Source organism: Salvelinus alpinus, chromosome 14 (genome assembly GCF_045679555.1).
Source record: "Salvelinus alpinus chromosome 14, SLU_Salpinus.1, whole genome shotgun sequence".
In the NCBI taxonomy this organism is placed as follows: domain Eukaryota; kingdom Metazoa; phylum Chordata; class Actinopteri; order Salmoniformes; family Salmonidae; genus Salvelinus; species Salvelinus alpinus.
Genome location: NC_092099.1, coordinates 3,815,861 through 3,843,630, shown reverse-complemented (window position 1 = coordinate 3,843,630; position 27,770 = coordinate 3,815,861). Strand labels below are relative to the sequence as shown.

General features: G+C 42.5%; 2 protein-coding genes across 9 annotated transcripts in view; both read left to right on the top strand.

Moving 5' to 3' along the window:
- The window catches only part of LOC139538316 (cell division cycle protein 16 homolog), a 31,896-nt gene extending 21,568 nt beyond the window's left edge, over positions 1 to 10,328 (top strand). For both annotated transcript variants that reach the window (XM_071340227.1, XM_071340226.1), the window contains exons 14-18: positions 2,171 to 2,234; positions 4,165 to 4,226; positions 5,275 to 5,410; positions 5,571 to 5,679; positions 9,457 to 10,328. In XM_071340227.1, coding sequence (XP_071196328.1) covers positions 2,171 to 2,234; positions 4,165 to 4,226; positions 5,275 to 5,410; positions 5,571 to 5,679; positions 9,457 to 9,716 — 631 coding nt within the window. In that variant the 3' untranslated portion in view covers positions 9,717 to 10,328. The remainder of the gene's footprint in view (positions 1 to 2,170; positions 2,235 to 4,164; positions 4,227 to 5,274; positions 5,411 to 5,570; positions 5,680 to 9,456) is intronic.
- A 3,278-nt stretch (positions 10,329 to 13,606) lies between these two features.
- Positions 13,607 to 27,770, top strand: part of LOC139538315 (regulator of nonsense transcripts 3A-like) — a 50,310-nt gene continuing 36,146 nt past the window's right edge. For 6 of the 7 annotated variants that reach the window (XM_071340221.1, XM_071340219.1, XM_071340223.1 and 3 more), the window contains exons 1-3: positions 13,607 to 13,853; positions 26,698 to 26,804; positions 27,526 to 27,632. In XM_071340221.1, the coding sequence (XP_071196322.1) occupies positions 13,713 to 13,853; positions 26,698 to 26,804; positions 27,526 to 27,632 (355 nt within the window). In that variant the 5' untranslated portion in view covers positions 13,607 to 13,712. The remainder of the gene's footprint in view (positions 13,854 to 26,697; positions 26,805 to 27,525; positions 27,633 to 27,770) is intronic. The other variant, XM_071340225.1, reaches the window with a different exon arrangement.

Genomic DNA, 27,770 nt, shown 5'->3' with positions numbered 1-27,770 from the left:
AAACAATAGTACGCATGTATAAACACCATGGGACCACGCAGCCGTCATACCGCTCAGGAATGAGACGTGTTTTGTCTCCTAGAGATGAACGTACTTTTGTGTGAAAAGTGCAAATCAATCACAGAACAGCAAAGGACCTTGTGAAGATGCTGGAGGAAGCAGATACTTTTGTATCTATATCCACAGTAAAACAAGCCCTATATTGACATAACCTTAAAGGCCGCTCAGCAAGGAAAAAGCCACTGCTCCAAAACCGGCAGAAAAAAGCCAGACTACGGTTTGCAACTGCACACGGGGACAAAGATCATACTTTTTGGAGAAATGTCCTCTGGTCTGATGAAACAAAAATGGAACTGTTTGGCCACAATGACCATTGTTATGTTTGGAGGAAAAAGGGGGAGGCTTGCAAGCTGAAGAACACCATCCCAACTGTGAAGCACGGGGGTGGAAGCATCATGTTGTGGGGGTGCTTTGCTGCAGGAGGGACTGGTGCACTTCACAAAATAGATGGCATCATGAGGTAGGAAAATTATGTGGATATTTTCAAGCAACATCTCAAGGCATCAGTCAGGAAGTTAAAGCTTGGTTGCAAATGGTTCTTCCAAATGCACAATGACCCCAAGCATACTTCCAAAGTTGTTGCAAAATGGCTTAAGGACAACAAGGTCAAGGTATTGGAGTGGCCATCACAAAGCCCTTGCCTAGAAAATGTGTGTGCAGAACTGAAAACGCGTGTGCGAGCAAGGAGGCTTACAAACCTGACTCAGTTACACCAGCTATGTCAGGAGGAATGGGCCACAATTCACCCAACTTATTGTGGGAAGCTTGTGGAAGGCTACCCAAAATGTTTGACCCAAGTTAAACAATGTAACGGCAATGCTACCAAATACTAATTGAGTGTATGTAAACTGCTGACCCACTGGGAATGTGATGAAAGAAATAAAAGCTGAAATAAATCATTCTCTCTATTATTCTGACATTTCACATTATTAAAATAAAGTGGTGATCCTACCTGACTTAAGACGGAGTTTTTACTAGGATTAAATGTCAGGAATTTTGAAACAGATTTGAAATGTATTTGGCTAAGGTTAATGTGAACTTCCGACTTCAACTGTATATCCTGATGCCTCGTCACCTTATGCTTGTACATATTTTTATTTATTTTATTTTTTATTTTACCGTTATTTTACCAGGTAAGTTGACTGAGAACACGTTCTCATTTGCAGCAACGACCTGGGGAATAGTTACAGGGGAGAGGAGGGGGATGAATGAGCCAATTGTAAACTGGGGATTATTATTATTATTATCTACCACTATCACTCCAATATCCCTTCACATTGTAAATATGGTACTGGAACTGACTGACCCTGTGTGTGTGTGTGTGTGGTATGCTTGCTTTATCGTGTTAATTTGATATCTCGTGTGTTTTTGTTGTTTTTAGAATGACATTGTTATTGGGCATTTCACCATACTTGTACATGGGATATAACTTAAAATGATACCAGTATTGCAATATTTTTTTCCATGGCAAAAATGAAAAACAAAGACCAATGTCTTTAGTCCTTTATAAACCTGCTGTATGTGTAACATTGGGCTGTTTTCCTGAAGTAGAATTTGCTTCTTGTTTTTCCTTGCCACGATACTAACGAGTGTCGCGATACTGGTATCATCCTGGCCCGAACACATACTGGCCCGAACACATACTGGGATATTTCTACTCACACACAGAGAAAACGTACGTGCACGTGCACCCGAATATGATGTGTAACACACTAGAATACCTCCACGTGCACACATTTGGCTGAGTACTTTTCCTTTTGTGAGGGTCGTGACGACATCTTTGCCGGAAATCTGAACTTCGAACTCTTACAGACGCCGCTGTCCAAATTACGTATGATTTTACTTCTGGGTTAACAGAGATTAGGTTGTGACTAGAAACGTGGGTCCTGTCTATTTAGTCGGGAAAAGATTATCCAACAGCTGTACCTGGCAATGTGTCCACCATAGTTGCTGGAACTGTGCCGGAAAGGACCATTTGAAAAGACAATCTGAGCTAGCACAGTACTGTTCAGGCTGACACGACGACGCGTGAAAGGTACTATTGCCTTATTTTTGTTTATTTATTCATGTGTGGATTTTGCTGAAATGTCTTCGATTCTTCCCTTTTCAGCTGGAAAACAGCCGAGAAGTTGTTCCTGGATGCCATGAACAAGATCAAAGCCATTGGGAACGAGGTAGCTGGTCATATCAATCGAGTGCCACGTATCATGCTCCAATCTTTTAAGTTTTGGGACTTCTTAATCATTAATCATATTTAATCATACGATCATACAACATTTTCCATGCATGGATTACCAACTGGGTTCACTTTGACCCCAAGAATAAACTATTTTGGGGGGGGGGGGGGGGAAGCAACAATCAAAATGTTAACATTACTACATGTCTTATACTGTTTTAATCAGAATAAAGTTTTCTGGAGAATCAAAATTACCAAAAGACTTTTAGCACAATTACAGTTCATTTGCATAGTCTGTAAAACAAAAATATACATTTTCCCCATTTTAAGTAATGTAATGTCCCATGTACAAGTATGGTGAAATGCCCAATAACAATGTAATACTAAAAACACTAGAAATAAAATTAACACGAGAAAGCAAGCATACCACACACACACACACACAGGGTCAGTCAGTTCCGGTACCATATTTACAATGTGCAGGGATATTGGAGTGATAGTGGTAGATATGTATAAGCATAAGGTGACGAGGCATCAGGATATATGATAAACAGAGTAGCAGGTATATGCTGATTGAATGTGAGTGGGTATGCGTGTGTGTGTAGTCAGTATATTTGTGTGTGAGCAAATGATGGAGTGATTGTGTTGGAGTGTCAGTGTGCAGGGCCCTGTGAGTGTGCATAGAGACCATGCAAAAATAATATTTAGAGTTTAACTTCAGTTTAGAGTTGTTAGTAAGGCCGTACTCCAGCCCTATGTACAACAGAGGGAGATGGCACCTGGACAGGAGAGATGAGAGCAAAGGTTAGGGATCAATTCTAATAGGTAAGGAAGGTTGGCAAGTACAAGTTACATGCTAATAAAGGTATTTTATTTTGTGGCTCCCGAGTGGCGCAGCGCTCTAAGGCACTGCATCTCAGTGCTAGAGGCTTCACTACAGACCCTGGTTCGATCCCGGGCTGTACCACAACCGGCCATGATCGGGAGTCCCATAGGGCGGCGCACAATTGGCCCAGCGTCGTCTGGTTTAGGGGAGGGTTTGGCCGTGGTAGGCTGTCATTGTAAATATGAATTTGTTCTTAACTGACTTGCCTAGTTAAAGGTTCAAATAAAACATGTTTTTTTTTTGTTGAATACACATGACTAGAGCACTGTGTTCATGTAGCTGGTTTCTGTATTAGTTCTACCAAGTATTTTTAGTACTGACACTTAATTTCAAGGTAAAATAGAATTTTGTTCATGGTTATACTTATAACCATAGGCGTACATTTATTAAGAACACATTTTTTTTTTCAATGACTGCCTAGGAACAGTGGGTTAACTGCCTTGTTCAGGGGCAGAATGACAGATTTTTACCTTGTCAGCTCGGGGATTCGATCTTGCAACCTTTCGGTTACTATTCCAACACTAACCACTAGGTTACATAAGGTGCATTATCTGCAGGTGTTCTGTCGATCTAGTCAAAATCACGTATACAGGTCCCCTTTCACCCTCTGGTGGTATGGATATATTATTTAGTCCCCAGAGAATCCTGGATTCAAATAAAGATGTGTTTTCAGATTAGTGCTATGGGGTTATATCTTGTTATTATGTCTCCGGAGAAACCTAGATTCAAATAATATCTGTGTCATTACTATAGTCCGATTTCTATTATTATTTTTTTGGGGGGGGGGACATGGGACAAAATGACCCTAAAGGTCTTGAATATTTAAAAAGTCTATATTGATACAGAAACATATTATTTAGATTTGTTAATAACTAGGTCAATTTTAGGAATTGAATAAACCACAGTTGGGTTACCAGTCGATAGTATGAGGGTTAAGAACTGGCAGCCTGTATCGTTGAGTTGTAAGATTAATTTGAAGAGTTATGTTCAATGCAATCATTCCTTTTTTTGCCACGATTTTAAGCTTTTTTTTATTTATCAGGTGACCGTGGACAAGTGGGAGCCTCTTCTGAACAACCTGGGTCACGTTTGTCGAAAACTGAAGTGAGTACGAATCCTCCTGGGTGTTGTCCATGTGCAACATGTGGAAGGTGTTGGTTAGATATCCACCTTTTGTGATATGGATGAAGCCTGAGCTGAAATGTGGAGCTAACTGAAGCTAGCTAGCTTTAGCTAATCCATAATATTTATAGCTGGCTTTGTGACATACACATTTTGAGGTGATGGAACTGAACAGAATGGAAGTTCTGACTGGCATATCTCTATTTCTCCTATGACGCCATCGTTGTAATTTCCTTGTTCTCATCACACTTATGGGATGGGGAGGCAGGCATTTATCTATTGTCTTCCAGGTACCACATTAAAGGACAGGGATCCAAAATTAACCTGAGTGATATTTCAGGTGGAGAGCCTGAGGCGATGATAGGACCTCTCTCTCTGACTATTTTCAGAGAGACGCACTTGCTCTCCCCAGTCCTTCTGTACAAGTAGGTCTCTAATTGAGTATTCATGCACAGATCTGTTCATGAATAATGCGTAGGAACCACTCAGCAGATCTAGAGAGAGGCTTTGCGGTACAAGTGGAGGTTTTGAAAAGGTTTGGGTACTTTTTATGTAAAGGGCAATCTTTGGTAATCTGCACCTTGCAGTTAAGGTTTTGTTTTTATTTTAATAAAGGCTTCTTAACCGAACAGCTGTGTGTACTGACCAATTGCTTGAATCAGTTTAAGTCAAACCCCTGCGAATGACATACACATGGTTCAGTATTTGATTTGTACAAAACATGATGGGGTGATTTCCGATGTGGTGAATTTGAAAACTACTACTATTTGGACACAGGTCTAAGGGAGGAAGTTTTTGGATCTTTGAACACACCACAGGGGGCTGCTGAGGGGAGGAACGGCTCATAATAATGTCTGGAACGCTATCAAACACATGGTTCCACCTATTCTGCTCCAGCCATTACCAGGAGCCCATCCTCCACAATTAAGGTGCCACCAACATCCTGTGGAACACACCCAGACCAGGCAGAGCTCTAGATTGGCTCTGGGAGAACTGTCTGATTTGGTTGTTTTGTTCTGGCCTCCAATAGGAAGTATGACCAGGCGTTGGAGTACCACCGGCAGGCCCTGGTTCTCATCCCTCAGCACGCCTCAACCTACTCAGTCATTGGATATGTGCACAGCCTCATGGGAGACTTCGAGAGCGCCATCGACTACTTTCACACGGTACTGGTTATTCAGTTTTTGGGTGTTTTTTGTCCCTTTATTTAAATGTTAAATCCATTGACATGGATCCATTGACATGACCATGTGATTAGTTGAATAAATATTGCTATTCATTTTTTGTATGTTATTACAACAATTGAGTTCTGCTTCTTCCTGACAGGCACTCGGTCTTAAAAGAGATGACACGTTTTCTGTGACTATGCTCGGCCACTGCATTGAGATGTACATTGGAGACACGGATGCCTACATAGGTCAAACTTCCTACATGGGTAAAACTACTTTGCCACCCATGTTAGAACACATATACAAACAAAAAAATTATAGTATTTGTTATTTTTAACAATGAACATCAGACTTGATACAAGGCAACTGTTGATTTTCTGTTTTCTGTTTTTCTTTTTCCTAGTCTAGTTGCTGGCGTGTGCCTTGCTGGTGAATTACATGTGTAAAAGGGGCAGTGCAGCTAAAAATGTGATATTTCCACACTATAGCTGGTTTAATATCCAATTGGCGAACAGATTTTCGTGTGAATATTGTAAAATCTACATGCATTTTTCAAACCATAGATGTTTTCATAAAAGGCTGTGCCTGATGTAGTGCACATAAAATTACTTTTGTGGTGAAATACCCATGTAGTTAATGGGTTTCCATCACATTTTTTTCACAAAAAATGTTGCGTTATATAGCGTATTGGCACGTGGGATCTAGCCAACAGCTCGCAGATACAGTGCGGGTATAGCCTAAATGATGAGATTATTATGAACAAAAGAGAGATTATTTTTGCCAAACGGCAGACGAGCATAATGTCACCAGAAGAAGAACCTCGATATTTATTTGGAAAGGAGCATCACGGTCCCCACCGTGCACTTTCGCCACCCTGTGAAGTTCATCATAACTAATTGAATCTGTAGCCAAATAACCTGCATGCTTTCCTGAGTCGTAGTGGGAGGAACGCACCATATCATCACGTGACTCCAAGTTTACTTTGATATCATGGTTATTATAAACTCAGAAAAAGAAACTTCCTCTGTCAACTGCGTTTATTTTCAGCAAACTTAACATGTAAATATTTGTATGAACATAAGATTCAACAACTGAGACATAAACTGAACAAGTTCCACAGACATGGAATAATGTGTCCCTGAACAAAGGGGGGGTCATAATCAAAAGTAACAGTCAGTATCTGGTGTGGCCACCAGGTGCATTAAGTACTGCAGTGCATCTCCTCATGTGAGATGTTATCCCACTCTTCCACCAAGGCATCTGCAAGTGTCCGGACATTTCTGGGGGGAATGGCCCTAGCCCTCACCCTCCGATCCAACAGGTCCCAGACGTGCTCAATGGGATTGATATCCGGGCTCTTCGCTGGCCATGGCAGAACATTCCTGTCACGCACAGAACGAACAATATGGCTGGTGGCATTGTCATGCTGGAGGGTCATGTCAGGATGAGCCTGCAGGAAGGGTACCACATGAGGGAGGAGGATGTCTTCCCTGTAACGCACAGCATTGAGATTGACTGCAATGACAACAAGCTCAGTCCGATCATGCTGTGACACACCGCCCCAGACCATGACGGACCCTCCACCTCCAAATCGATCCCGCTCCAGAGTACAGGCCTCGGCGTAACGCTCATTCCTTCGACGATAAACGCGAATCCGACCATCACCCCTCGACTCGCCAGTGAAGAGCACTTTTTGCCAGTCTTGTCTGGTCCAGTGATGGTGGGTTTGTGCCCATAGGCGACGTTGCCGGTGATGTCTGATGAGGACCTGCCTTACAACAGGCCTACAAGCCCTCAGTCCAGCCTCTCTCAACCTATTGTGGACAGTCTGAGCACTGATGGAGGGATTGTGCGTTCCTATGTAACTCAGGCAGTTGTTGTTGCCATCCTGTACCTGTCCCACAGGTGTGATGTTCGGATGTACCGTTCCTGTGCAGGTGTTGTTACACGTGGTCTTCCACTGCGAGGATGGTCAGCTGTCCGTCCTGTCTCCCTGTCTTAGGCATCTCACAGTACGGACATTGCAATTTATTGCCCTGGCCACATCTGCAGTCCTCATGCCTCCTTGCAGCATGCCTAAGGCATGTTCACCCAGATGAGCACGGACCCTGGGCATTTTTCTTTTGGTGTTTTTCCGAGTCAGTAGAAAGGCCTCTTTTTAGTGTCCAAAGGTTTCATAACTGTGACCTCTAAGCTGTTAGTGTCTTAACGACCGTTCCACAGGTGCATGTTCATTAATTGTTTATGGTTCATTGAACAAGCATGGGAAACAGTGTTTAAACCCTTTACAATGAAGATATTTGGATTTTTACTAATTATCTTTGAAAGACAGGGTCCAGAAAAAGGGACATTTCTTTTTTGCTGAGTTTATATACAGTCATTAGTAACAGCTCTGTATGGCTGACATCCATGAAGGTGCTGGAAAACGCGGAGCTAGAGGAATACAACTTTGTTACATTTACACTATATATATATATAAAAGTATGGACACTCCTTCAAATTTTGGATTTGGCTATTTCAGCCAAACCCGTTGCTGACAGGTGTATAAAATCGAGCACACAGCCATGATATCTCCATAGACAAACATTGTCGGTAGGATGGAGCTCAGTGACTTTCAATGCGTTACCGTCATAGGATGCCAACTTAGTTTGTCAAATTTCTGCCTTGCTAGAGCTGCCCCGGTCAACTGTAAGTGCTGTTATTGTGATGGGGAATTGTCTAGGAGCAAAAACAGCTCAGCCGCGACGTGGTAGGCCACACAAGCTCACAGAACAAGACCACCGAGCGCATAGTGTGTAAAATATTTTCAAGTGTCTCCTCGGTTGCAATACTCACTACTGAGTTCCAAACATCCTCTGGAAGCAATGTCAGCACAATAGCTGTTCGTTGGGAGCTTTATGGAATGGGTTTGCATGGCTGAGCAACCGCACACAAGGCTAAGATCACCATGCGCAATTCAAAGCATCGGCTGGAGTGGCGTAAAGTGCGCCGCCATTGAACTCTGGAGCAGTGGCAACGCGTTGTCTGGTGTGATAAATCATGCTTCACCATCTAGCAGTCCAATGGACGAATCTGGGTTTGGTGGATGCCCCAATGCATAGTGCCAACTGTAATGTTTTGTGGGGGAGGAATAATGATTTGTGGAGGTTTTTCATGGTTCGGGCTAGGCCCCTTAGTTCCAGTGACGGGAAATCTTAACGCTACCGCATACAATGACATTATATACGATTCTGTCCTTCCAACTTTTTGGCAACAGTTTGGGGAAGGCCCTTTCCTGTTTCAGCATGACAATGCCCCCGTGCACAAGGCGAGGTCCAAACAGAAATGGGTTGTCGAGATCGGTGTGGAAGTACTTGACTGGCCTGCACAGAGCCCTGACCTCAACCCCATTGAACACATTTGGGATGAATTGGAACGCCACTGCGAGCCAGGCCTAATCACCCAAAACCTCACTAATGCTCTTGTGGCTGATTGGAGGCAAGTCCCCGCAGCAATATTCCAACATCTAGTGGAAAGCCTTCCCAGAAAAGTGGAGGCTGTTATAGCAGCAAAGGGGGGACCAACTCCACACTAATACACATGATTTTGGATTGAGATGTTCGACAAGCAGTTGTCTACATACTTTTGATCATACAGTTTAGCTAGAATATAGCTAACAATTCTAAATGATCAAGGCAAGCTAGCACATGATGGAAGGTTGCAGGGAGTTTTAACTTGGGATAACTGGTGATCTATATACAACTGCCATAATACGGTCAGATATTATGACATATAGAAGAAATACTTGTGTTTTCATAAACGCACACGACTTCAAAATATAGGGAAAGAACACTGGATAATGTTCGAAAGGTGCTGTAGTGTAGCTGCGCTGGAATCTGAAGTATAGAGAGCATTTTGTGTGTGTGCGCAGACTTTCACCAATGCGATGCCACAGCTGATGACTGAGGGAGCAGGGAGTTCTTCACGGACCGACTATAAGAATGAGGTAGCTAAGACTTGAACACTGGTACAATTCAGCATTTTAATGGTAATGTGTCTTTCAGGGACGGACATAAAGGACAAGGTCCGTGGGACGCTGAGCACGCCGGTGTTGATGAAGATGCTGAACATGTCAACGGAACCCAGTGACGCTCGAGCCACGCCACTTCTGGAGGAGAGCGGCATCGTGGTCCTAGAGACGTTGCCGTCCAATCAGGACAAGGCCTCGTTGGACACGCCCCTACGGCGCTCGCTGCCCCTGGAATGTGACATGTACGAGAGCGACATGATGCTTGAGACCTCGATGTCGGACACCAGCACGTAATGTCACTGATGACATGATCGTCGTCGTGACCAGTTGTGGGACCAATTCCAAACCAGTCCTTTGGCACTTATCTTTAGGTTTCTTGTCGACTTCCCCTCTTTGGGATTTGAAATGATTGGATTGGTGTAGCTTAAGCGGTGGGAAACAACCTGGATATAGCATAATAGAATGTAAGGCAGAGCTTTTAGCATAAGTTTGAGCTCTATTCCAATTGGTTTTCTACCATATAGTAAAATAAAAATGTTGCGCCTGAATTAATATTGCTCCCAGTAATCCACTATTTTCAGATTCCCAAGGGGAAGTTGACAAGGGCCCAGGGATGTGGGGTGAGTGATTTGGTTTGGAATAGAGGCTCAGGTGGGTAGTTTGAAGAAGTGGGGAAAGCAGAGACATTTGTCCTCGGATGCTGCTGCATTCATTCCGTTCAGTCAAGCAACACCTTTTGAGCTCTAACTGACTCTGTGTCCCATATCCCTGCCTCCTAGCAGGAACATGTGGGACGCTTACCTGTGGATTTTTACCTTGAATAAAGAAAACTGTCTGAATGCCAGAACTTTTTGATGAAAATGTTATTGGTAATTCTTACAATAAACCATACATTTTATCTTTTTATATTAATTTCTGTGTTCATTGTAATCCTGGCAAGCTTTGTCTCTTGGTAGTAATAATCGAGAGCGTTGACGGGGAGATGATCTCATGTTATCAATTGTCCCTTCACTGTTAAATTCAGAAACAAAAATACTTCCGTAATAACACTCAGGTATGTCAGTCATGAAAATACAAAGCATTGAGAGGTGAGGTTTGTCAACAGACCCCAGAATTTTAATCTTCCCCTAGTGTTATTGATACGGTAATTATACAGTACATTGTGTCAACCTATTTGCGTTATCCATATTGTGTAATTACGCAACACCTACATGGCTACATCAATTTGATGGTAGAAACTCAATCTCATTGGAAGTCAACGCACTACACATTATGCACAGCCCCATTGAACTTCATAAATAATGGTTGATGGGAGTTCCGCAGAGACGCACAAACAACAGAAGCTCGGACAGAGACGAATGCATAATGGAATCGAATAGAAACTAAATCAATGGTTCCTGTTCCAAGTAATGATCTTGGTCGATAAACAAGTGGGCAGTCATTTTTCCCCATTCATTTCAAGCAGCCAAGCCCAATGATTGTCAGTGATAAGCGCACCATGCCCTTATTTGGTCCCTACTTAACCACTTCCTCCACATCTTGTGTGTCCTCACCATCGACGAAAGTAATGCTCAGTGTGTTTGTTTTACATCTCAAGAGCTGTCAGGATATAGTGCTCAAGCCTACTCACACAGCCATGTAATCGAGAAAAGCATGTTTTGGGGGTCTTTGTGTCAGTCTTTTTGGAGAACCAAGGCAAAATGTCAAACACACACACACACTTTAAAGGTCAGATGGAAGGGAGGGGTGATGTTTAATGTATGATATTTCTCCTTGTGCTGCTTCAAATGAGGGCTGGCTACTACTCCCCTCGATCGTCTTCCTGACGACTAAAGCAAGGATTCTAGCTGCGCCCCTGACAACCACCAGAGTCCTCACTCTCAACTACTCCACGTATCCCTCTCTCTATCCCCTCTCACACACAGACACACCTATAACACTCACCCACTCCACTCTACTAGCCTCCCTCTCTCTCTTTCACCCTCTCTCCTCCCCCACTCAGTCTCTCAGCAGAACACATGCAGTGAGTGCTCTTTTCCTCATGGAGTATAGCAGCAGCAAGCCGGGGTAGTGATGGGCTGCACGCCGTCTAAGTCCTCCATCACCTACACCCAGGAGAGGGTGTGTCGGGATTTGGACACCTGCTCCACCTTCGTCCCCAGTCTCAAGAGTTCCGTGTCTACCCCAGAGAGACCCTCGCCTCAGCTCTGTGTGGAGACCAGCAGCGGCAAACAGACCTTCCTCAGTGGTGAGAGAGGATTGTCACTCAATGACTTTATCTGAAGGTTTGGGGAAATAGAGTATATGTAACGGGGGGCAATATACTATAAGTAGCCACCAGTCACATGTTGATGCTTCTCATGGTATCTCAAAGTACTTAAAGAGCATTGTAAGGGCATAATGCACCCTATTTTGTATTGCAGCATTGTTAATTGTAATTTATTGGTGTCTTAAAATATATCGTGTTTAGGCTAATGTGTTATGGTATTAGTAGCTCAAATAAAATCCAGTTAAAAGGCTAGGACACATATGAATGTAAATTAATTGCCAGTGCAGACACCTGTGAGTGGTCACTTTGCTATGGTGATTACTGTTAATCTCCTTTATACGCAGTTCCGTACCGTGACAGCTATGGGCGATCTATAAGCCAGCCTTCCAGCCCGGACGCGTGGAGCACTTTCACCACTGCAACCACCGCCAGCCCTCTCTGCCTGCCACACTCCATCCTCAAGCCAAGCTGCAGCGAGAGAGACAGCGACTCTGACGGGGATGAGACTCCCACATGCGGCTAGAGGTGACGGACAATCTGCGGAGACAGATTTGCGTCTATACTATAGAACTCTGCAAGCAAAATTAAGTGCATGGCTGGTGCACTGAGGTCCAATTCTTTAAGAAAAGTAGTTTCTGAAGAACTTTGAGAATGTTGATTTCCCTTATGAATGTCACTGAAGTTATCCTTCATTGCCAGGAATGTCTCGAAAGGACACAGCATTTCTTAAAACACTTTATTAAAGGCCCAAATGTAGCTGTTTTTACTTCAATATCAAATAATTTCTGGGTAAAAATTAAGTCCCTTACTGTAATTGAAAACTATCAAAATGTTCTAAAAGAAACAAATAGCTTCTTAGCAAGAGCAATGTATCAAGCAATAATTTTGCTAGGACTGTCTGGGAGAGGGAAACCTGAAAACGATCTGTTATTGGCAAATAGGTTTGGTCTATTAACTAATTTACTGCCTGGTGAGGCCAGACCGTAAACTACTGGGAGGTCAAAACTCCATCCCCAACCTGGACTCGGGTAAACTTAGTATGATATGTTTCGTATTGTAATTATTCATTTGTTTATATCCATCCATGTCGTATGATACCTTACAATTCGTATGATATGTTACGAATTACAATTTGTTGTGTCTGATGTTAGCAGGGTGGATAATGCTAACGTTAGCTAGGTGGCTAATGTTAGCTAGGTTAGGGTTTAAGGTTAGGGGTAGGGGAAGGGTTAGCTAACATGCTAAGTATTTGGCAAATAGCTAAAAGGTAGTAAGTAGTTGCTAAAAGTGTTCCGTGATGAGATTTGACCACGCAACATTTGGGTTGCTAGACGTTTGTGTTATACACTCACCCAGACCAACGACCCTACTTTCTGTTTGCCTTAAGTAATCGGTTTTATGTTACATTTGGTATGGTTACATATCATACTAATTTGTGCGTCCCAGATTTACATTTACTATGTTAGGTCTAGTCTATGAAACCAGGCTGCCAACCCACCAAAACAGGCTGAAATTTCAGGTGGTCTTTTCAAATAGCTCGTACACTAAAATGGCCTTATCATCAATTTCACAATTTCAACCTCATAGTTTGGAAATATACATAAAACACAGGTAATCACGTTTTTGACTGCAATGGGCCTTTAACTTCTGTTGTGGCGGTTTTATAAGGCTAGATACACTACTCTCTCACTAATCAGCACACCACCGACCAGCCTAACAACATAATATACGCCTATTCGCAGCTCAGACCTGTAGACTGTTTAATGATCAACTATTGTAGCCGAATTAATTGCACCCAATCATTTTGTTTCTTTTGGGACAGGTCTTCCTTATTATATGAACAAGGTGTTTTCCAATAGGCCTTTTTTTTACGCAATACATACGTAAATAATTTGCGTGAATGGTTTGTGATTAACGAGAAGATAGCGCACCGCATAAACACAGCAGCACCAGCTCTTGCAGAACTCCTCAGCTTGGAACTCTCGCGAGGAGAAAATGACTTCCACAGGATAGGGAGAAAGATGAGGTCTGAAAAGGACCAAATGACCGGAGGCAGGGAGGAAAGTGTCGTCGAAATACAAGTCCGAGATATTCCGAGAGGACAGGACGCCGTCTCCGTTAACTCAAAGCAGAAAGAAGAGAAGAAGGAGGTCTTTACTAAGGTAGGCAGACCCCTGATGGCGGGTTTGTTATTGCTATCGATCGCAAATATGAGGAGCAAGATAATCAGCACCACAGACAGCGAACGCGAGGATGATGCGTAGCCATGCAACGATCTGCATTGACAGGCGCATTCAATATACTGTATGTCAACAACAGATCTGATGTCGTATGCTTGTTTGTGCACAGCAATAAAGCTATAATACTATCGTAGGTGTATGCATGTAAAGCTATTTACTGTAGCTTATGCTATGTTGATAAAAACGCAAAAGTAGGCTGTGCACCGGTGCCCAAAGATTAAATTCAATGACCAGCGCCTGTAAACAAGCGCACACTTGTGTTTTGTTGACTGTATTTGGGCCTACCTGTCAAAGGCAACGGAATTTGATTATTACTAGATATCAACATGTCGTCATTATGTCGTAAAACAACCTCCGAAACGCGGTGTAGAATTCAGTAATAAAAATGGCCCAAATGCCGGCAGATGGCGATATTGAGTCGTACCTTACCGTCCAAATGCATTGTATGTAGCCGGCAATACATTAGTAGACCTCGTCGACCTGTTTGTACCTACAACATTCTCCATTCAGGCTGCATAGGCTTCGATTTCGTCCTTGACTTTATTTAATGTCGAGAAGACGAAAAAATGTGTACTTTCCCATGGGCGATCAACTTTATAAAATGGCTTGGAGTGAGATTTCAGTGGCTCCACCCCTAACCGGGGGTTCGGGGTCCCCCTCCTATGAAAAAAAAAAAAATGTTTTAAAGCTAATTTCCTGCAATTCTACATATTGTCACATGGCTTAGGTCCATGACCAGGTTGGAATAAATAAATAAAAGTCACAGGTCAGGTGTGTTTGGGATTCTTTTAAATTTGAGTTACTTTAAGTTACTTTGAGATTATTTGGGCATGAGATTTAGAGTTTGCTAACTGGGGGACATTGAATTACAGTTTTTTGGTTAGAACATGCTAATATTAATGGTTGGTGGCAGTGGCTAACCATAGGATGGATTACAGTCTCTCGTTTCCATAAGAAACCAACATGTAAATAATTAATTCATTTGGGTGAACTCTCCCTCTAAAATAGGGCAGTATTGCCTAGAGGTAAAGTGTATTCTGACCCCTTGACTCTACACATTTTGTTATGTTAAAGCCTTAAAAATATAAAACAGAAATACCTTACCTTACTATGTAAATATTCCTTTGCTATAAGACTCAATTGAGATCAGGTGCATCCTGTTTCCATTGATCATCCTTGAGATGTTTCTACAACTTGATTGGAGTCCACCTGTGGTAAATTCAATTGATTGGACATGATTTGGAAAGTCACACACACCCGTCTTTATAAGGTCCCACAATTGACAGTGCATGTCAGAGCAAAAACAAAGCCATGAGGTCGAAGGAATTGTCCACAGAGCTCCGAGACAGGATTGTGTTGAGGCACAGATGTGGGGAAGGGTACCAAAACATTTCTGCATAATTGAAGGTCCCAAAGAACCCAGTGGCCTCGCATCATTCTTAAATGGAAGAAGTTTGGAACCACCAAGACTCTCATTAGAGCTGGCCGCCCGGCCAAACTGAGCCATCGGGGGGAGAAGGACCTTGGTCAGGGAGGTGACCAAGAATTCGGTGGTCACTCTGACAGAGCTCTAGAGTTCCTCTGTGGACATAGGAGAACCTTCCAGAAAGACAACCATCTCTGCAGAACTCCGCCAATCAGTCCTTTATAGTAGAGTGGCCAGACGGAAGCCACTCCTCAGTAAAAGGCAGAACAACCCATTTGGAGTTTGCCAAAAGGCACCTAAAGGGCTCTCAGACCATGAGAAACAAGATTCTCTGGCTGATGAAACCAAGATTGAACTCTTTGGCCTGAATGCCAAGCGTCACATCTGGAGGAAATCTGGCATCATCCCTACGGTGAAGCATGGTGGTGGCAGCATCATGCTGTGGGGATGTTTTTCAGCGGCAGGTACTGGGAGACTAGTCAGGATTGAGGGACAGATGAACAGAACAAAGTACAGAGAGATCCTTGACTCCCACTCCTTATCAATAAAATGCATGTGTAACTGACCGTACAAAAGGGCCGCAAATCTTTTACACAGACTTTTACACATTTCTCCAAAATTGCACTTTTCTGTTTAGACGGTACTCCGCCTGCCCTGAAATAGCTAGTCATAACAAGCTCACACAGTTCTCATCACCTCAGTCACACATTTAATTAACAGAGGATGGGTCAAATTGTGTCCAGTCGGTAAATACATTTTTAATTGCACAGACGGAGACCCCTGACAATTATGTCAGACCCGAGACAAATCTCAGCATTTTGGATCCGGACCGGCTCGGGTCCCTGGGTTGGATCTCGGAATGTCAGATCTGGTGGACCCGTCAAGACCTCTACCACAGACACAAAGTCGAAATTGGCTCTATCGTAAAAATTGCAGAAAAAAATGCTTTTTGGTTTTAATTTAAGGTTAGGCATAAGGTTAGCATTTTGGGTAAGGTTAGGGCTAGGTTTAAAAATCACATTTTAAGAACAGAAATTGTAGAAATAGGTCGGGGTTCATGTCTGTGGCTATGATAATTAGTGACAACCAGGCACAACTCCGATATAAATAGTTTTTTCACAAAGTTGCTGGGATGTCACGTGTCCTACTGATTTCAGTATAATTCTAGCAAACTAATCATTCCCAAACTTCTGTTAGATCAAATATGCCACCCGTAGCAAATAAGCCATGACATTTTACTAAATTCAACACTTTCTCATTGACCTCCATACAAATATTCCTTGCTTGGTGAGTGAAAAAAAAAGAACGGCACCTGCTGGAGAAGACACATTTTGGGTCCAGGTATCCCTCTCGCTTCGCATATTCCTCTCTGACGCAGCACTGTATCGCTTTAGTAGAAACCAAGACTGTTCTGAGGGAAGGTCTGCCAGTTTTGACATACAGAAATTACTTTTCATAGCCGGTGCGGAGAATTTACGGAGCAGGCTAGGATAATTAACATTGCAAGTTAATAGAATTAGGTTAAGATTAGGAAAAGGGTTCGAATTAGCTAAAATGCTAAGCTTTTCTATGACACGACTCAAACAGGTGGTGATGGTAGGCATCATTACCACCTCTCCCTGCTTCCATCACTCAGACGTGGAACACTATTCCCTTTTAATGTTTACGTACTGCTTTACTCATCTCATATACTATATTCTATTCTACTGTATTTTAGTCAATGCCACTGACATTTCTCCTAATATTTATATATTTCTTATTTCCATTCTTTTACTTTTAGATTTGTGTATATTGTTATGAAATGTTAGATACTACTGCTGTTGGAGCTAGGAACACAAGCATTTCGATACACCTGCAATAACATCTGCTAAATACAGTTGATTTGATTTTGATTATAGGAGCATTACAAAAACTGTAAGACTGGCCAATAGTTTCTGCCCCAGACCATTAGGCTGCTGAAAAGTCACCACTAGACAGCTACCTACCGCCCCTCCATTGGCATTTACACTGCCCCCACCCCTGCAATGGACAAACAAAAGTTTGGACACACCTACTCATTCAAGGGTTTTTCTTTATTAAACTATATAGAATCATGTAGTAAACAAAAAAGTGGTAAAAAAAATCAAAATTGTCACCCTTTGCCTTGATGACAGCTTTGCACACTCTTGGCTTTCTCTCAACTAGCTTCATGAGGTTGTCACCTGGAATGCATTTCAATTAACAGGTGTGCCTTGTTAAAAGTTAATGTGTGGAATTTCTTTCCTTCTTAATGAGTTTGAGCCAATCAGTTGTGTTGAGACAAGGTAGGTGTGGTATACAGAAGATAGCCCTATATGGTAAAAGACCAAGTCCATTTGATGGCAAGAACAGCTCAAATAAGCAAAGAGAAACGACAGTCCATCATTACTTTACGACATGGTCAGTCAATACGGAACATTTCAAGAACTGAAAGTTTCTTCAAGTGCAGTCGCAAAAACCATCAAGCGCTATGATGAAACTGTCTCTCATGAGGACCACCACAGGAAAGGAAGACCCAGAGCTACCTCTGCTGCAGAGGATAAGTTCAATAGAGTTACCAGCCTCAGATTGCAGCCCACATAAATGCTTCGCAGAGTTCAAGTAACAGACACATCTCAACATCAACTGTTCAGAGGAGACTGTGTGAATCAGGCCTTCATGGTCAAATTTCTGCAAAGAAACCATTACTAAAGGACACGAATAAGAAGAAGAGACTTGCTTGGGCCAAGAAACACGAGCAATGGACATTTAGACCGAGTCCAAATTTGAGATTTTTGGTTCCAATCCCTGTGTCTTTGTGAGACGCAGAGTAGGTGAACGGATGATCTCTGCATGTGTGGTTCCCACCAGGAAGCATGGGGGAGGAGGTGTGGGGGTGCTTTGTTGGTGACACTGATTTATTTCGAATTCAAGGCACACTTAACCAGCATGGCTACCACAGCCTTCTGCAGCAATACACCATCCCATCTGGTTTGCGCTTAGTGGGACTATCATATGTTTTTCAACAGGACAATGACCCAACACACCTCCAGGCAGTGTAAGGGCTATTTGACCAAGTAGGAGAGTGGAGTGCTGCATCAGATGACCTGGCCTCCACAATCATCCGACCTCAACCCAATTGAGATGGTTTGGGATGAGTTGGATGCTGAGTGAAGGGAAAGCAGCCAACAAGTGCTCAGAATATGTGGAAACTCCTTCAAGACTGTTGAATCATTCCTCATGAAGCTGGTTGAGAGAATGCCAAGAATGTGCAAAGCTGTCATCAAGGCAAAGGATGGCTACTTTGAAGAATCTCAAATATTTGTTTAACACTTTTTTGGTTACTACACGATTCCATATGTGTTATTTCATAGTTGAGATGTCTTCATTATTATTCTACAATGTAGTAAATAGTGAAAATCAAGAAAAACCTTTGAATGAGTAGGTTTGAATGAGTAGGTTTGACTGGTACTGTATGTATATACCAATATTTATATTTGAAATCATTGTTTCATTCACTTCTCTTTTTGGCCTGTACTGTTGGAGCTCGTAGTTTACGAATAGCACTGTACTCTGCAAATACATCTAATCTAATATAAACATATCTAGCTACAACCAGGTCTGCCCTGAGTACAGTCGTGGCCAAAAGATTTGAGAATGACACAAATATTAATTTTCACAAAGTCTGCTGCCTCAGTTTGTATGATGGCAATTTGCATATACTCCAGAATGTTATGAAGAGTGATCAGATTAATTGCAAAGTCCCAAATGAACTGAATCCCCCAAAAACATTTCCACTGCATTTCAGCCCTGCCACAAAAGGACCAGCTGACATCATGTCAGTGATTCTCTTGTTTTTTTGTTTTTTTTTAACAGTATTTTTATTGGAATTTCACAATTTTCACCCATATTAAAGAGATACAACAACAGAGACAAGGCAAAAAATTATAATAATAATAAAAAAATACGGCACCCGCCTACACATATCTGCGCATACATATATATATATATACACATATACCTATACACACATACGCACACCACTTTCCTATCCCCGCTTCTCTCACCCTATCCCCATCATTGCGTCTCTCAATACATACATTTTAAACAAACTTACAAACAGAGATTAAACAAAAAAGCTCGGTTTAAACTAAGAAGTTAGGTTCCACACATGGAACATACAGTGTAGTTCTGAATACATAGATCACCACCATTCTAAGAGAATCCTTGCAGCATAATAGCTGATACCTCAGGTTCTAGGTAATTTAGATAGGGTTCCCACACTTTGTAGAACTGATCTGTTTTAGAATGCAATGTACATGTCAGATATTCCAGAGGCACCCATTCAAAAAGTATCTTATGCCAATCTTTAATAGAAGGAACCTTATCACTAATCCACCGTAAAAGGATGTTTTTCCTTGCAGCAAAGGTAAGGATGTTATAAAGCCTCCTCTTACTCACAGAAGTAACATGCCTACTAGGGAGACCCAACAGTAAAGAAACTGGGTCCAATTCTAGATCAACCCCTAGGATCTTTTCAATTTCTTGCAGAACACCAGACCAGTATCTTTGTATTTTGGTACATGACCATAAACAATGTGTTAGGGTGCCTGTATCAGTTTTGCATTTAAGACACTGAGGAGAAGAGGAAGAGGGGCTAAAGGCATGTCTGCGATTTGGGGATATATGCAATCGGTGTATTATTCTTAATTGGATTGCTCTAGTACGATTACATATAGATATTGTTTTTGCATATCTCCAAATGTCCTCCCACATCTCTTCGTCAATAGTCACAGACAATTCTTTCTCCCACACTTGTTTCACCCTCTGTGTATCGACAGCAGGAAAGGACCTTAAAGCATCATAAAACAGACTTACAGACATTTTCCTTTGTGGAAAGAAAAGCATTCTCTCAATGACAGACATATCAGGGTTACCAATTAAGGTGGTGCTCTTCACAATATAATGTCTTACTTGTAGGAAGCGGAAAAAGTCCTGCTTTGGGAGTCGGTATTTCTCCACCATCTGCTCAAATGACAATAGAATCTTATCAGCAAATAAGTCATTTAGTCTGCGTATGCCCTTATTAAGCCAAGAGTTAAAGCCAGCATCCAGCAATCCTTGACCAAAATCTGCGTTGTTAAGAATTGGGGTAAGAGCAGAGGTTAGTTTGGACCTTCCCAGGAAGCGCCGAACTGACCTCCACACCTTGAGTGTGTTAAGTGTAATAGGATTATTGCAGTGATCTTCTACAGACTTGAAACTTCTGAAAAATAAAAGATCCTGTAAGGGGTATTTTGAAAGAGAAGTCTCAATGTCTAACCAAATAGAGGAGTCATCGTTTGTGATCCAATCAGAAATATAACATAGGTGGGCACACCACTGATAGAACCTGATATTGGGCAGATCCAAGCCCCCCATAGAACTTGGCAGCTGCAATATTTCCATCTTAAGCCTTGGCTTGCGTTTACTCCATATGAAGGAACTTAGCCATCCATTTACATCCTTTATTACCTTATTGGAGAGTAATACTGGGATCATTTGGATTGGGTAAAGTAGTCTAGGTAAAATGTTCATTTTCAAGAGGGATATTCTACCCAACCAAGAAATCGGGAGAGAGTTCCAGCGCTCCAGATCCTGTCTTACTGTATCAAACAAGGGAACAAAATTGGCTTTGTACATTTGCTGGAATTTAGGAGTTACAAATATACCCAGATACGTAAAGCCTGAGGGAGACCATTTAAAAGGGAAGGGGGGAGAAGTATTAGGTACAGAGTGAAGGCTACCAAGTGGCATAGCCTCTGATTTAGTTAAGTTAATCTTGTAGCCTGAGAATTCGCTGAATAATTGAATAATATTAATAAGAGATGTAGTTGAGGTCTCGGGATTAGAGATGAATATCAGGACATCATCAGCATACAAGCTTATTTTATGGTGAACATCACCAATGAGCAGCCCCTGTATAGCAGGCGTTACCCTGATGGCCTCAGCCAGTGGTTCCATAGCGAGTGCAAATAGGAGGGGGGACAAAGGGCAGCCCTGTCTGGTACCTCTGTATATAGAGAAGCTATTTGACCTTAGCCCATTAGTAAGGACAGCAGCCTGAGGATCCTCATATAAAACTTTCACCCATTTTATAAAGTTGTCCCCTAGACCAAATTTATTTAGAGCAAAGAGTAGGTAAGACCACTCCACACGATCAAATGCTTTCTCAGCATCTAGGGAGAGCACAAGACCATCCCTAGCACTTTGTTGGTAGGCTTGAATTACATTAAGAAGCCGCCTGACATTGTTGCACGACTTACGGCCCTTAATGAAGCCAGTTTGGTCTCCTTTCACAATTAGTGGCAGTGAGTCCTCTAATCTTGTGGCTAGAATTTTAGAAAGTAATTTTCTATCCACATTCAGAAGGGAAATTGGTCTGTACGAGGAACAAGACTCTGGACATTTTCCCTTTTTGAGAATAAGTGATATGTTGGCTTCCCTCAGCGTTTGAGGGAGCTGGTCATTTGAAAATGAGTGGTTAAACATATCACGCAATGGCTCAAGGATCAGGCCATGAAACTCTTTATAGAATTCACTACCAAACCCGTCTGGTCCTGGGGCCTTACCGTTTTGCAGATTCTTAATTGCGAACATTATCTCTTCCTCGGTAATAGGGGCATTAAGGAGAGACCTCTGGTCTTCGGAGATAGTAGGGAGCTCAATCTTAGAAAATAAATTCTCCATTAATTTGGGTGCGTCATTTGGCAGTTCTGAGGCATAAAGATTTGCATAAAATTTCTTAAATGAGTCATTTATCAATTTATTTTCATATAAATGATTGCCATCCGAATCAGTAATAGTAGCAATTGACTGTGAGTCAGCTCTCTTTTTAGCTAAGTACGCCAAGTACTTTCCTGGCTTATCGCCATGTTCGTATAGCTTTTGCCTGACAAATCCCATTTTCTTTTCAGCGTCCTGTGGTAGGAGAGAGTCCAACGTTGATCTAAGAACTGATATTTCCTTTAATAGGGCAGGAGTGGGAGTTTTAATGTAGTCCTCCTCTTTAGTTCCTAATTCACCCTCTAACCTTTTTTGCTTTTCACGCTTTTTCCTCCTCTTAGTGGCTGTGTATGACATAATCAGACCCCTGGCGTACGCTTTACAGGTTTCCCAAAGGAGCGAGGGATTATCTGTTGATTGAGAGTTAATAGAGAAAAATGCTTTAAACTCTGTAATAAAATATGATGTGAACGTATGGTCTTTAAGGATGGTTGTATTCAACCTCCAATGTCTTGACAGATTGAATGCCCCGTTGAGTTTTATGTCCAGGATCACCTCCGCATGATCAGATATGACTATGCTTCCTATCCTAGCAGATAAAACAGACTGCAAAGACGTCCTGGGCATAAAAAAGTAATCTATTCTAGTCTGACATCCATGAGGTGCAGAGAAAAAAGTGAACTCTCTGTTGGAGGGGTGAAAAGTTCTCCAAACATCAGCATACCCTAGATCATCACAAATAGCTTTAAGTGACTTAGCTCGAGGGGAGAGTGACGCTATACCGCTGGGAAACTTATCAATAAGGGGGTTCAACAAACAATTAAAATCTCCTCCAACCACTGCAGTGTCTGAGTTTAATTCTGAAAAGTCTAGAAATACCTTGGTGAGGAAATCAGGGGGGTGGGCAGGGGGGAAGTAAATATTCATTATGGAGATGCTCTGCCCTTGTAAAGTACCATTAATTATAACAAAGCGACCAGATTTATCTTTCACACAATTCAAGACCTTAAGTGGTAAGTTCTTTTTCACAAGAATTGCTACACCTCTACTTCTGGATGTAAATGATGAGAAAAACACTTGACCAAACCCCCCTTGTTGTAATTTCAGATGTTCCTTATCATCCAAATGAGTTTCTTGCAACAGGGCAATATCAACATTTTCTTTTTTCAATAAAGACAGTACCTTCTTCCTTTTAATGGGATTATGGCTCCCTCTAATGTTCCATGTACATACACGCAGTGTATTACCTGCCATTGCACTTTGACCGTTTCATATTCAGACTGAATCCCACTGTAAAAATGGGGTGGTACCTTTTTCCATGTGTTGAACTCTCTTCTATCTCACCGAGCATAAACAAACGATATGAACCCTGAACTATACTAAACCCAAAAATTAAACATGTAAAGATCCAAAAGGGGGTTTTCCCACTAGCTAACATGCAGGGGATTTCAACTTTCCAATGTAGACTCTTAAGTCTGCATTGCCACTCAATAGCCTCGTCCTTTATACATATGAAAATGAAAATCAATATATGAAGATTGAGGCTCTTCCACCTAAAACCAAGCCTGGGCACCAATATAGATTCACCCATATCTCAGCCTGAGCTATAGCGGCAGTTACTTTAGCAAGAAAAATAATAAAAATACGAATATTACTGAACCGGAGCATGTGAGAGCTCACACCACTGTTTCATGATCAGGTTCAAATAAGATAATAAAGTTATCCAATGCTGCGGCGGCGCAGCTTAAAGTTATTTACCCGAGAGAGTCAATAAACGCAGCAGCCTCTTCAGGTGTGGAGAGTTTCTTAGGCGATCCGTTGACCATAATCTTCAATGTGGCCGGGTACAACAGTGCGTAGTCCATCTTCATTCTCCTGAGTCGAGCCTTCGCCTCATCAAACCCTTTGCGTCTTCGTACAACCGCTGTGGAGTAATCATTGAAGAATGAGACCTTTGGACCTTTACGTTGACTACCGTCAGAGCCGATATTTCTAGCCGCATCCATAACGCGCTGCTTGTCGGTGAAGTTGTGGAACTTTATAACCACTGGCCGTGGGCGCTGGTTGGGACCGGGTATCGGTGCTTGAGAGCGATGGGCTCTGTCCAGCTTCACACGACCAGCCTTAGTGTCCATTTGTAAGTAGTCAGGGATCCATTCCTCAAAAAATTTTACTGAACGTGTCCCTTCAGAATTTTCCGGGAGTCCCACAACACGAATATTGCATCTGCGTCCTCAATTATCCAAGTCGTCAATGTGCTCCGCCATTTCGCGCACCTGTTTCTCAAGTGCTTTCATCTTAGTGTCCATAGATGTAGTTGAGGCTTCCACTGTAGCGATTCTTCCTTCCGCCTCATCGACACGTTTGACCACCCTCTGTAATTCAGCTGAATGGCCTGCTATTGCTTCCAAGACCGTTCTTATCTTAACATCGATCACTTTAGTAATGTTGTCCGTCATCTTTTGAATCACCAGGTCCATTGTGGCTGGATCCGCAACGGTGCTAGCCTCGCTAACGTAAGCTAGCTCCTCCTGCACATCTACAGGGATGTTGGTTTTGGTCGAGTTCTTAGTAGCTCTGCTGGGCATGTTGTCGGAGATTTTTGAGAAATAACCGTCAAGACTCATTGCAGGATAACTTATTTAGCCAATTCTACCACTTTTTCAAGCTAGGAGATTAATGAAAGAATATAAATTTACGAATGCCACGGGAGCTCGCTGAAACACAGTGTTCTCTCTACGGCGCCATTTTGTCCCCCCCAGTGATTCTCTTGTTAACACAGGTGTGAGTGTTGACGAGGACAAGGCTGGAGATCACTCTGTCATGCTGATTGAGTTCGAATAACAGACCGGAAGCTTCAAAAGGAGGGTGGTGCTTGGAATCATTGTTCTTCCTCTGTCAATCATGGTTACCTGCAAGGAAACACATGCCTTCATCATTGCTTTGCACTAAAAGGGCTTCACAGGCAAGGATATTGCTGCCAGTAAGATTGCACCTAAATCAACCATTTATCAGATCATCAAGAACTTCAAGGAGAGCGGTTCAATTGTTGTGAAGAAGGCTTCAGGGCGCCCAAGAAAGTCCAGCAAGCACCAGGACCGTCTCCTAGTTGATTCAGCTGCAATATCGGGGCACCACCAGTACAGAGCTTGCTCAGGAATGGCAGCAGGCAGGTGTGAGTGCATCTGCATGCACAGTGAGGCGAAGACTTTTGGAGGATGGCCTGGTGTCAAGAAGGGCTGCAAAGAAGCCACTTCTCTCCAGGAAAAACATCAGGGACAGACTGATATTCTGCAAAAGCTACAGGGGTTGGACTGCTGAGGACTGGGGTGAAGTCATTTTCTCTGATGAATCCCCTTTCTGATTGTTTGGGGCATCCGGAAAAAAGCTTGTCCGGAGAAGACAAGGTGCGCGCTACCATCAGTCCTGTGTCATGCCAACAGTAAAGCATCCTGAGACCATTCATGTGTGGGTTGCTTCTCAGCCAAGGGAGTGGGCTCACTCACAATTTTGCCTAAGAACACAGCCATGAATAAAGAATGGAACCAACACATCCTCTGAGAGCAACTTCTCCCAACCATCCAGGAACGGTTTGGTGACGAACAATGTATTTTCTAGCATGATGGAGCACCTTGCCATAAGGCAGCCACTAAGTGGCTCGGGGAACAAAACATCGATATTTTGGATCCATGGCCAGGAAACTCCCCAGACCTTAATCCCATTGAGAACTTGTGGTCAATCCTCAAGAGGCGGGTGGACAAACAAAACCCCACAACTTCTGACAAACTCCAAGCATTGATTATGCAAGAATGGGCTACCATCAGTCATGATGTGGCCCAGAAGTTAATTGACAGCATGCCAGGGCGGATTGCAGAGGTCTTGAAAAGAAGGGTCAACACTGCAAATATTGACCCTTTGCATCAACTTCATGTAATTGTCAAAAGCCTTTGACACTTATGAAATGCTTGTAATTATACTTCAGTATTCCATAGTAACATCTGACAAAAATATCTAAAGACACTGAAGCAGCAAACTTTGTCGAAATTAATATTTGTGTCATTCTCAAAACTTTTGGCCACGACCGTACAGTCTTGATTTACATTTATGCGACGCTGCTAACGCAGCAAAAAAAGAAAAAAAAGAAACGGAACCCCTGTTCTGATCGTTTTAACCTGATTGGCTGATTGTGATACACAACATCCAGGATTAGTATTTAGCCACTATCATGGTGGTGGAAAATGGTGTGTCATAAGGAAAGTGCACATATTTCCCCCATTTTTTTCCCTGGTTTAACGCCATTAAGTTGAGGAAATCAAAGCCTATGCAGCCTAAATGTATATATTTTCTTCAGGTACGAACGATCCAATAGGGATACGAATGTATTGCCAACCTGCATACAATGCATTTGGATGGTAAGATGACACAACTCAATATCGCTGTGTGCCTGCCTTTGGGCTATGATAAAGAAGACATTCCAACTTTGCTCATGACCTTGAATGTCTTTGATGTCTTGGCAATTTTTGTGTAATTTCAACCCACTATTCTGTGTTTGTGCATTTATGTCCTTCTCGGTTCCAGGTAGTAATAAGGCGACTTCCACCCAACCTGTCCAAGGACCAGCTGGAAGAACAGCTCAGTCCTCTTCCATCCTATGACTACTTCGAGTTTTTCCCTGCTGATCAAAGGTGAATATTTAGAACGTTTAATGCAATGACACCATGTGTTGGGATAGAGTGCCTACCAGGGGCAGATTGGGACCCCACACCGGCCCATTTCTTTCCTCGAGGCCCCCGCATAGAGGGTGTTCTTTAATGGAAGCCTCTCCAGGTAGAATCAGGAAATCCCCAGGGCAGCTGTCTAGGCTCCTTTTTTCAACCTTTACTAACGACATGTCACTGGCTTTGAGTAGCTGCTGCCTTGGCAATGGGGATCCATAATAAATATAAAATACACCGGCCCATTTTTCCCCCTTGAGGCCTGTCATTAACCGGCGAATTATCAAAAAACCCAAGTTAGACGGGCCCACTAGGCTAAAATGGACCAGCCCATCTGGCATTTGCCCGAAATGCCAGATTGACAGCACAGATCCTTGTTTTTCTCAGATTCATGCTTTTTCGTGTGATGCCAACACCGTGATATTGACATTCCCCACCTATCAAACAATTGACTTCACCTAACCTCTGCTTTTGAAACCTATTCAGCTTGAGTGGATAAATTCAAAATTATCTGGCCAAAACAAAGAAAGGACGCTAGCACAGCCATCTGATTATTAGGCTACCACCTAAAAGCAGGGACTGGAGAAGAGAATGTCATCATCATGTCTATGGAGTCACCCTATTATGCCCGCACTCTATTATGCCCGCACTCTGGAATGGGTTTCTAAGATAACCTGCTCATTTCCCGCAGCCTCTATCCACACCTGTTCTCCAGAGTTTACATTAACTTCAGAAACTCCGAAGACATCCTGCTCTTCAGAGACCGCTTTGATGGCTATGTTTTCATTGATAACAAAGGTACCGTTTTTCACGTAGACCTATAATACATAGGGGCAGTTTCCCAGACACACCAGTCTATTCCTGGACTAAAATACATTTTTTGATGTAGATTCTCTATTGGGCTTGCTTTTTAGTACAGGACTAGGCTTTATCTGT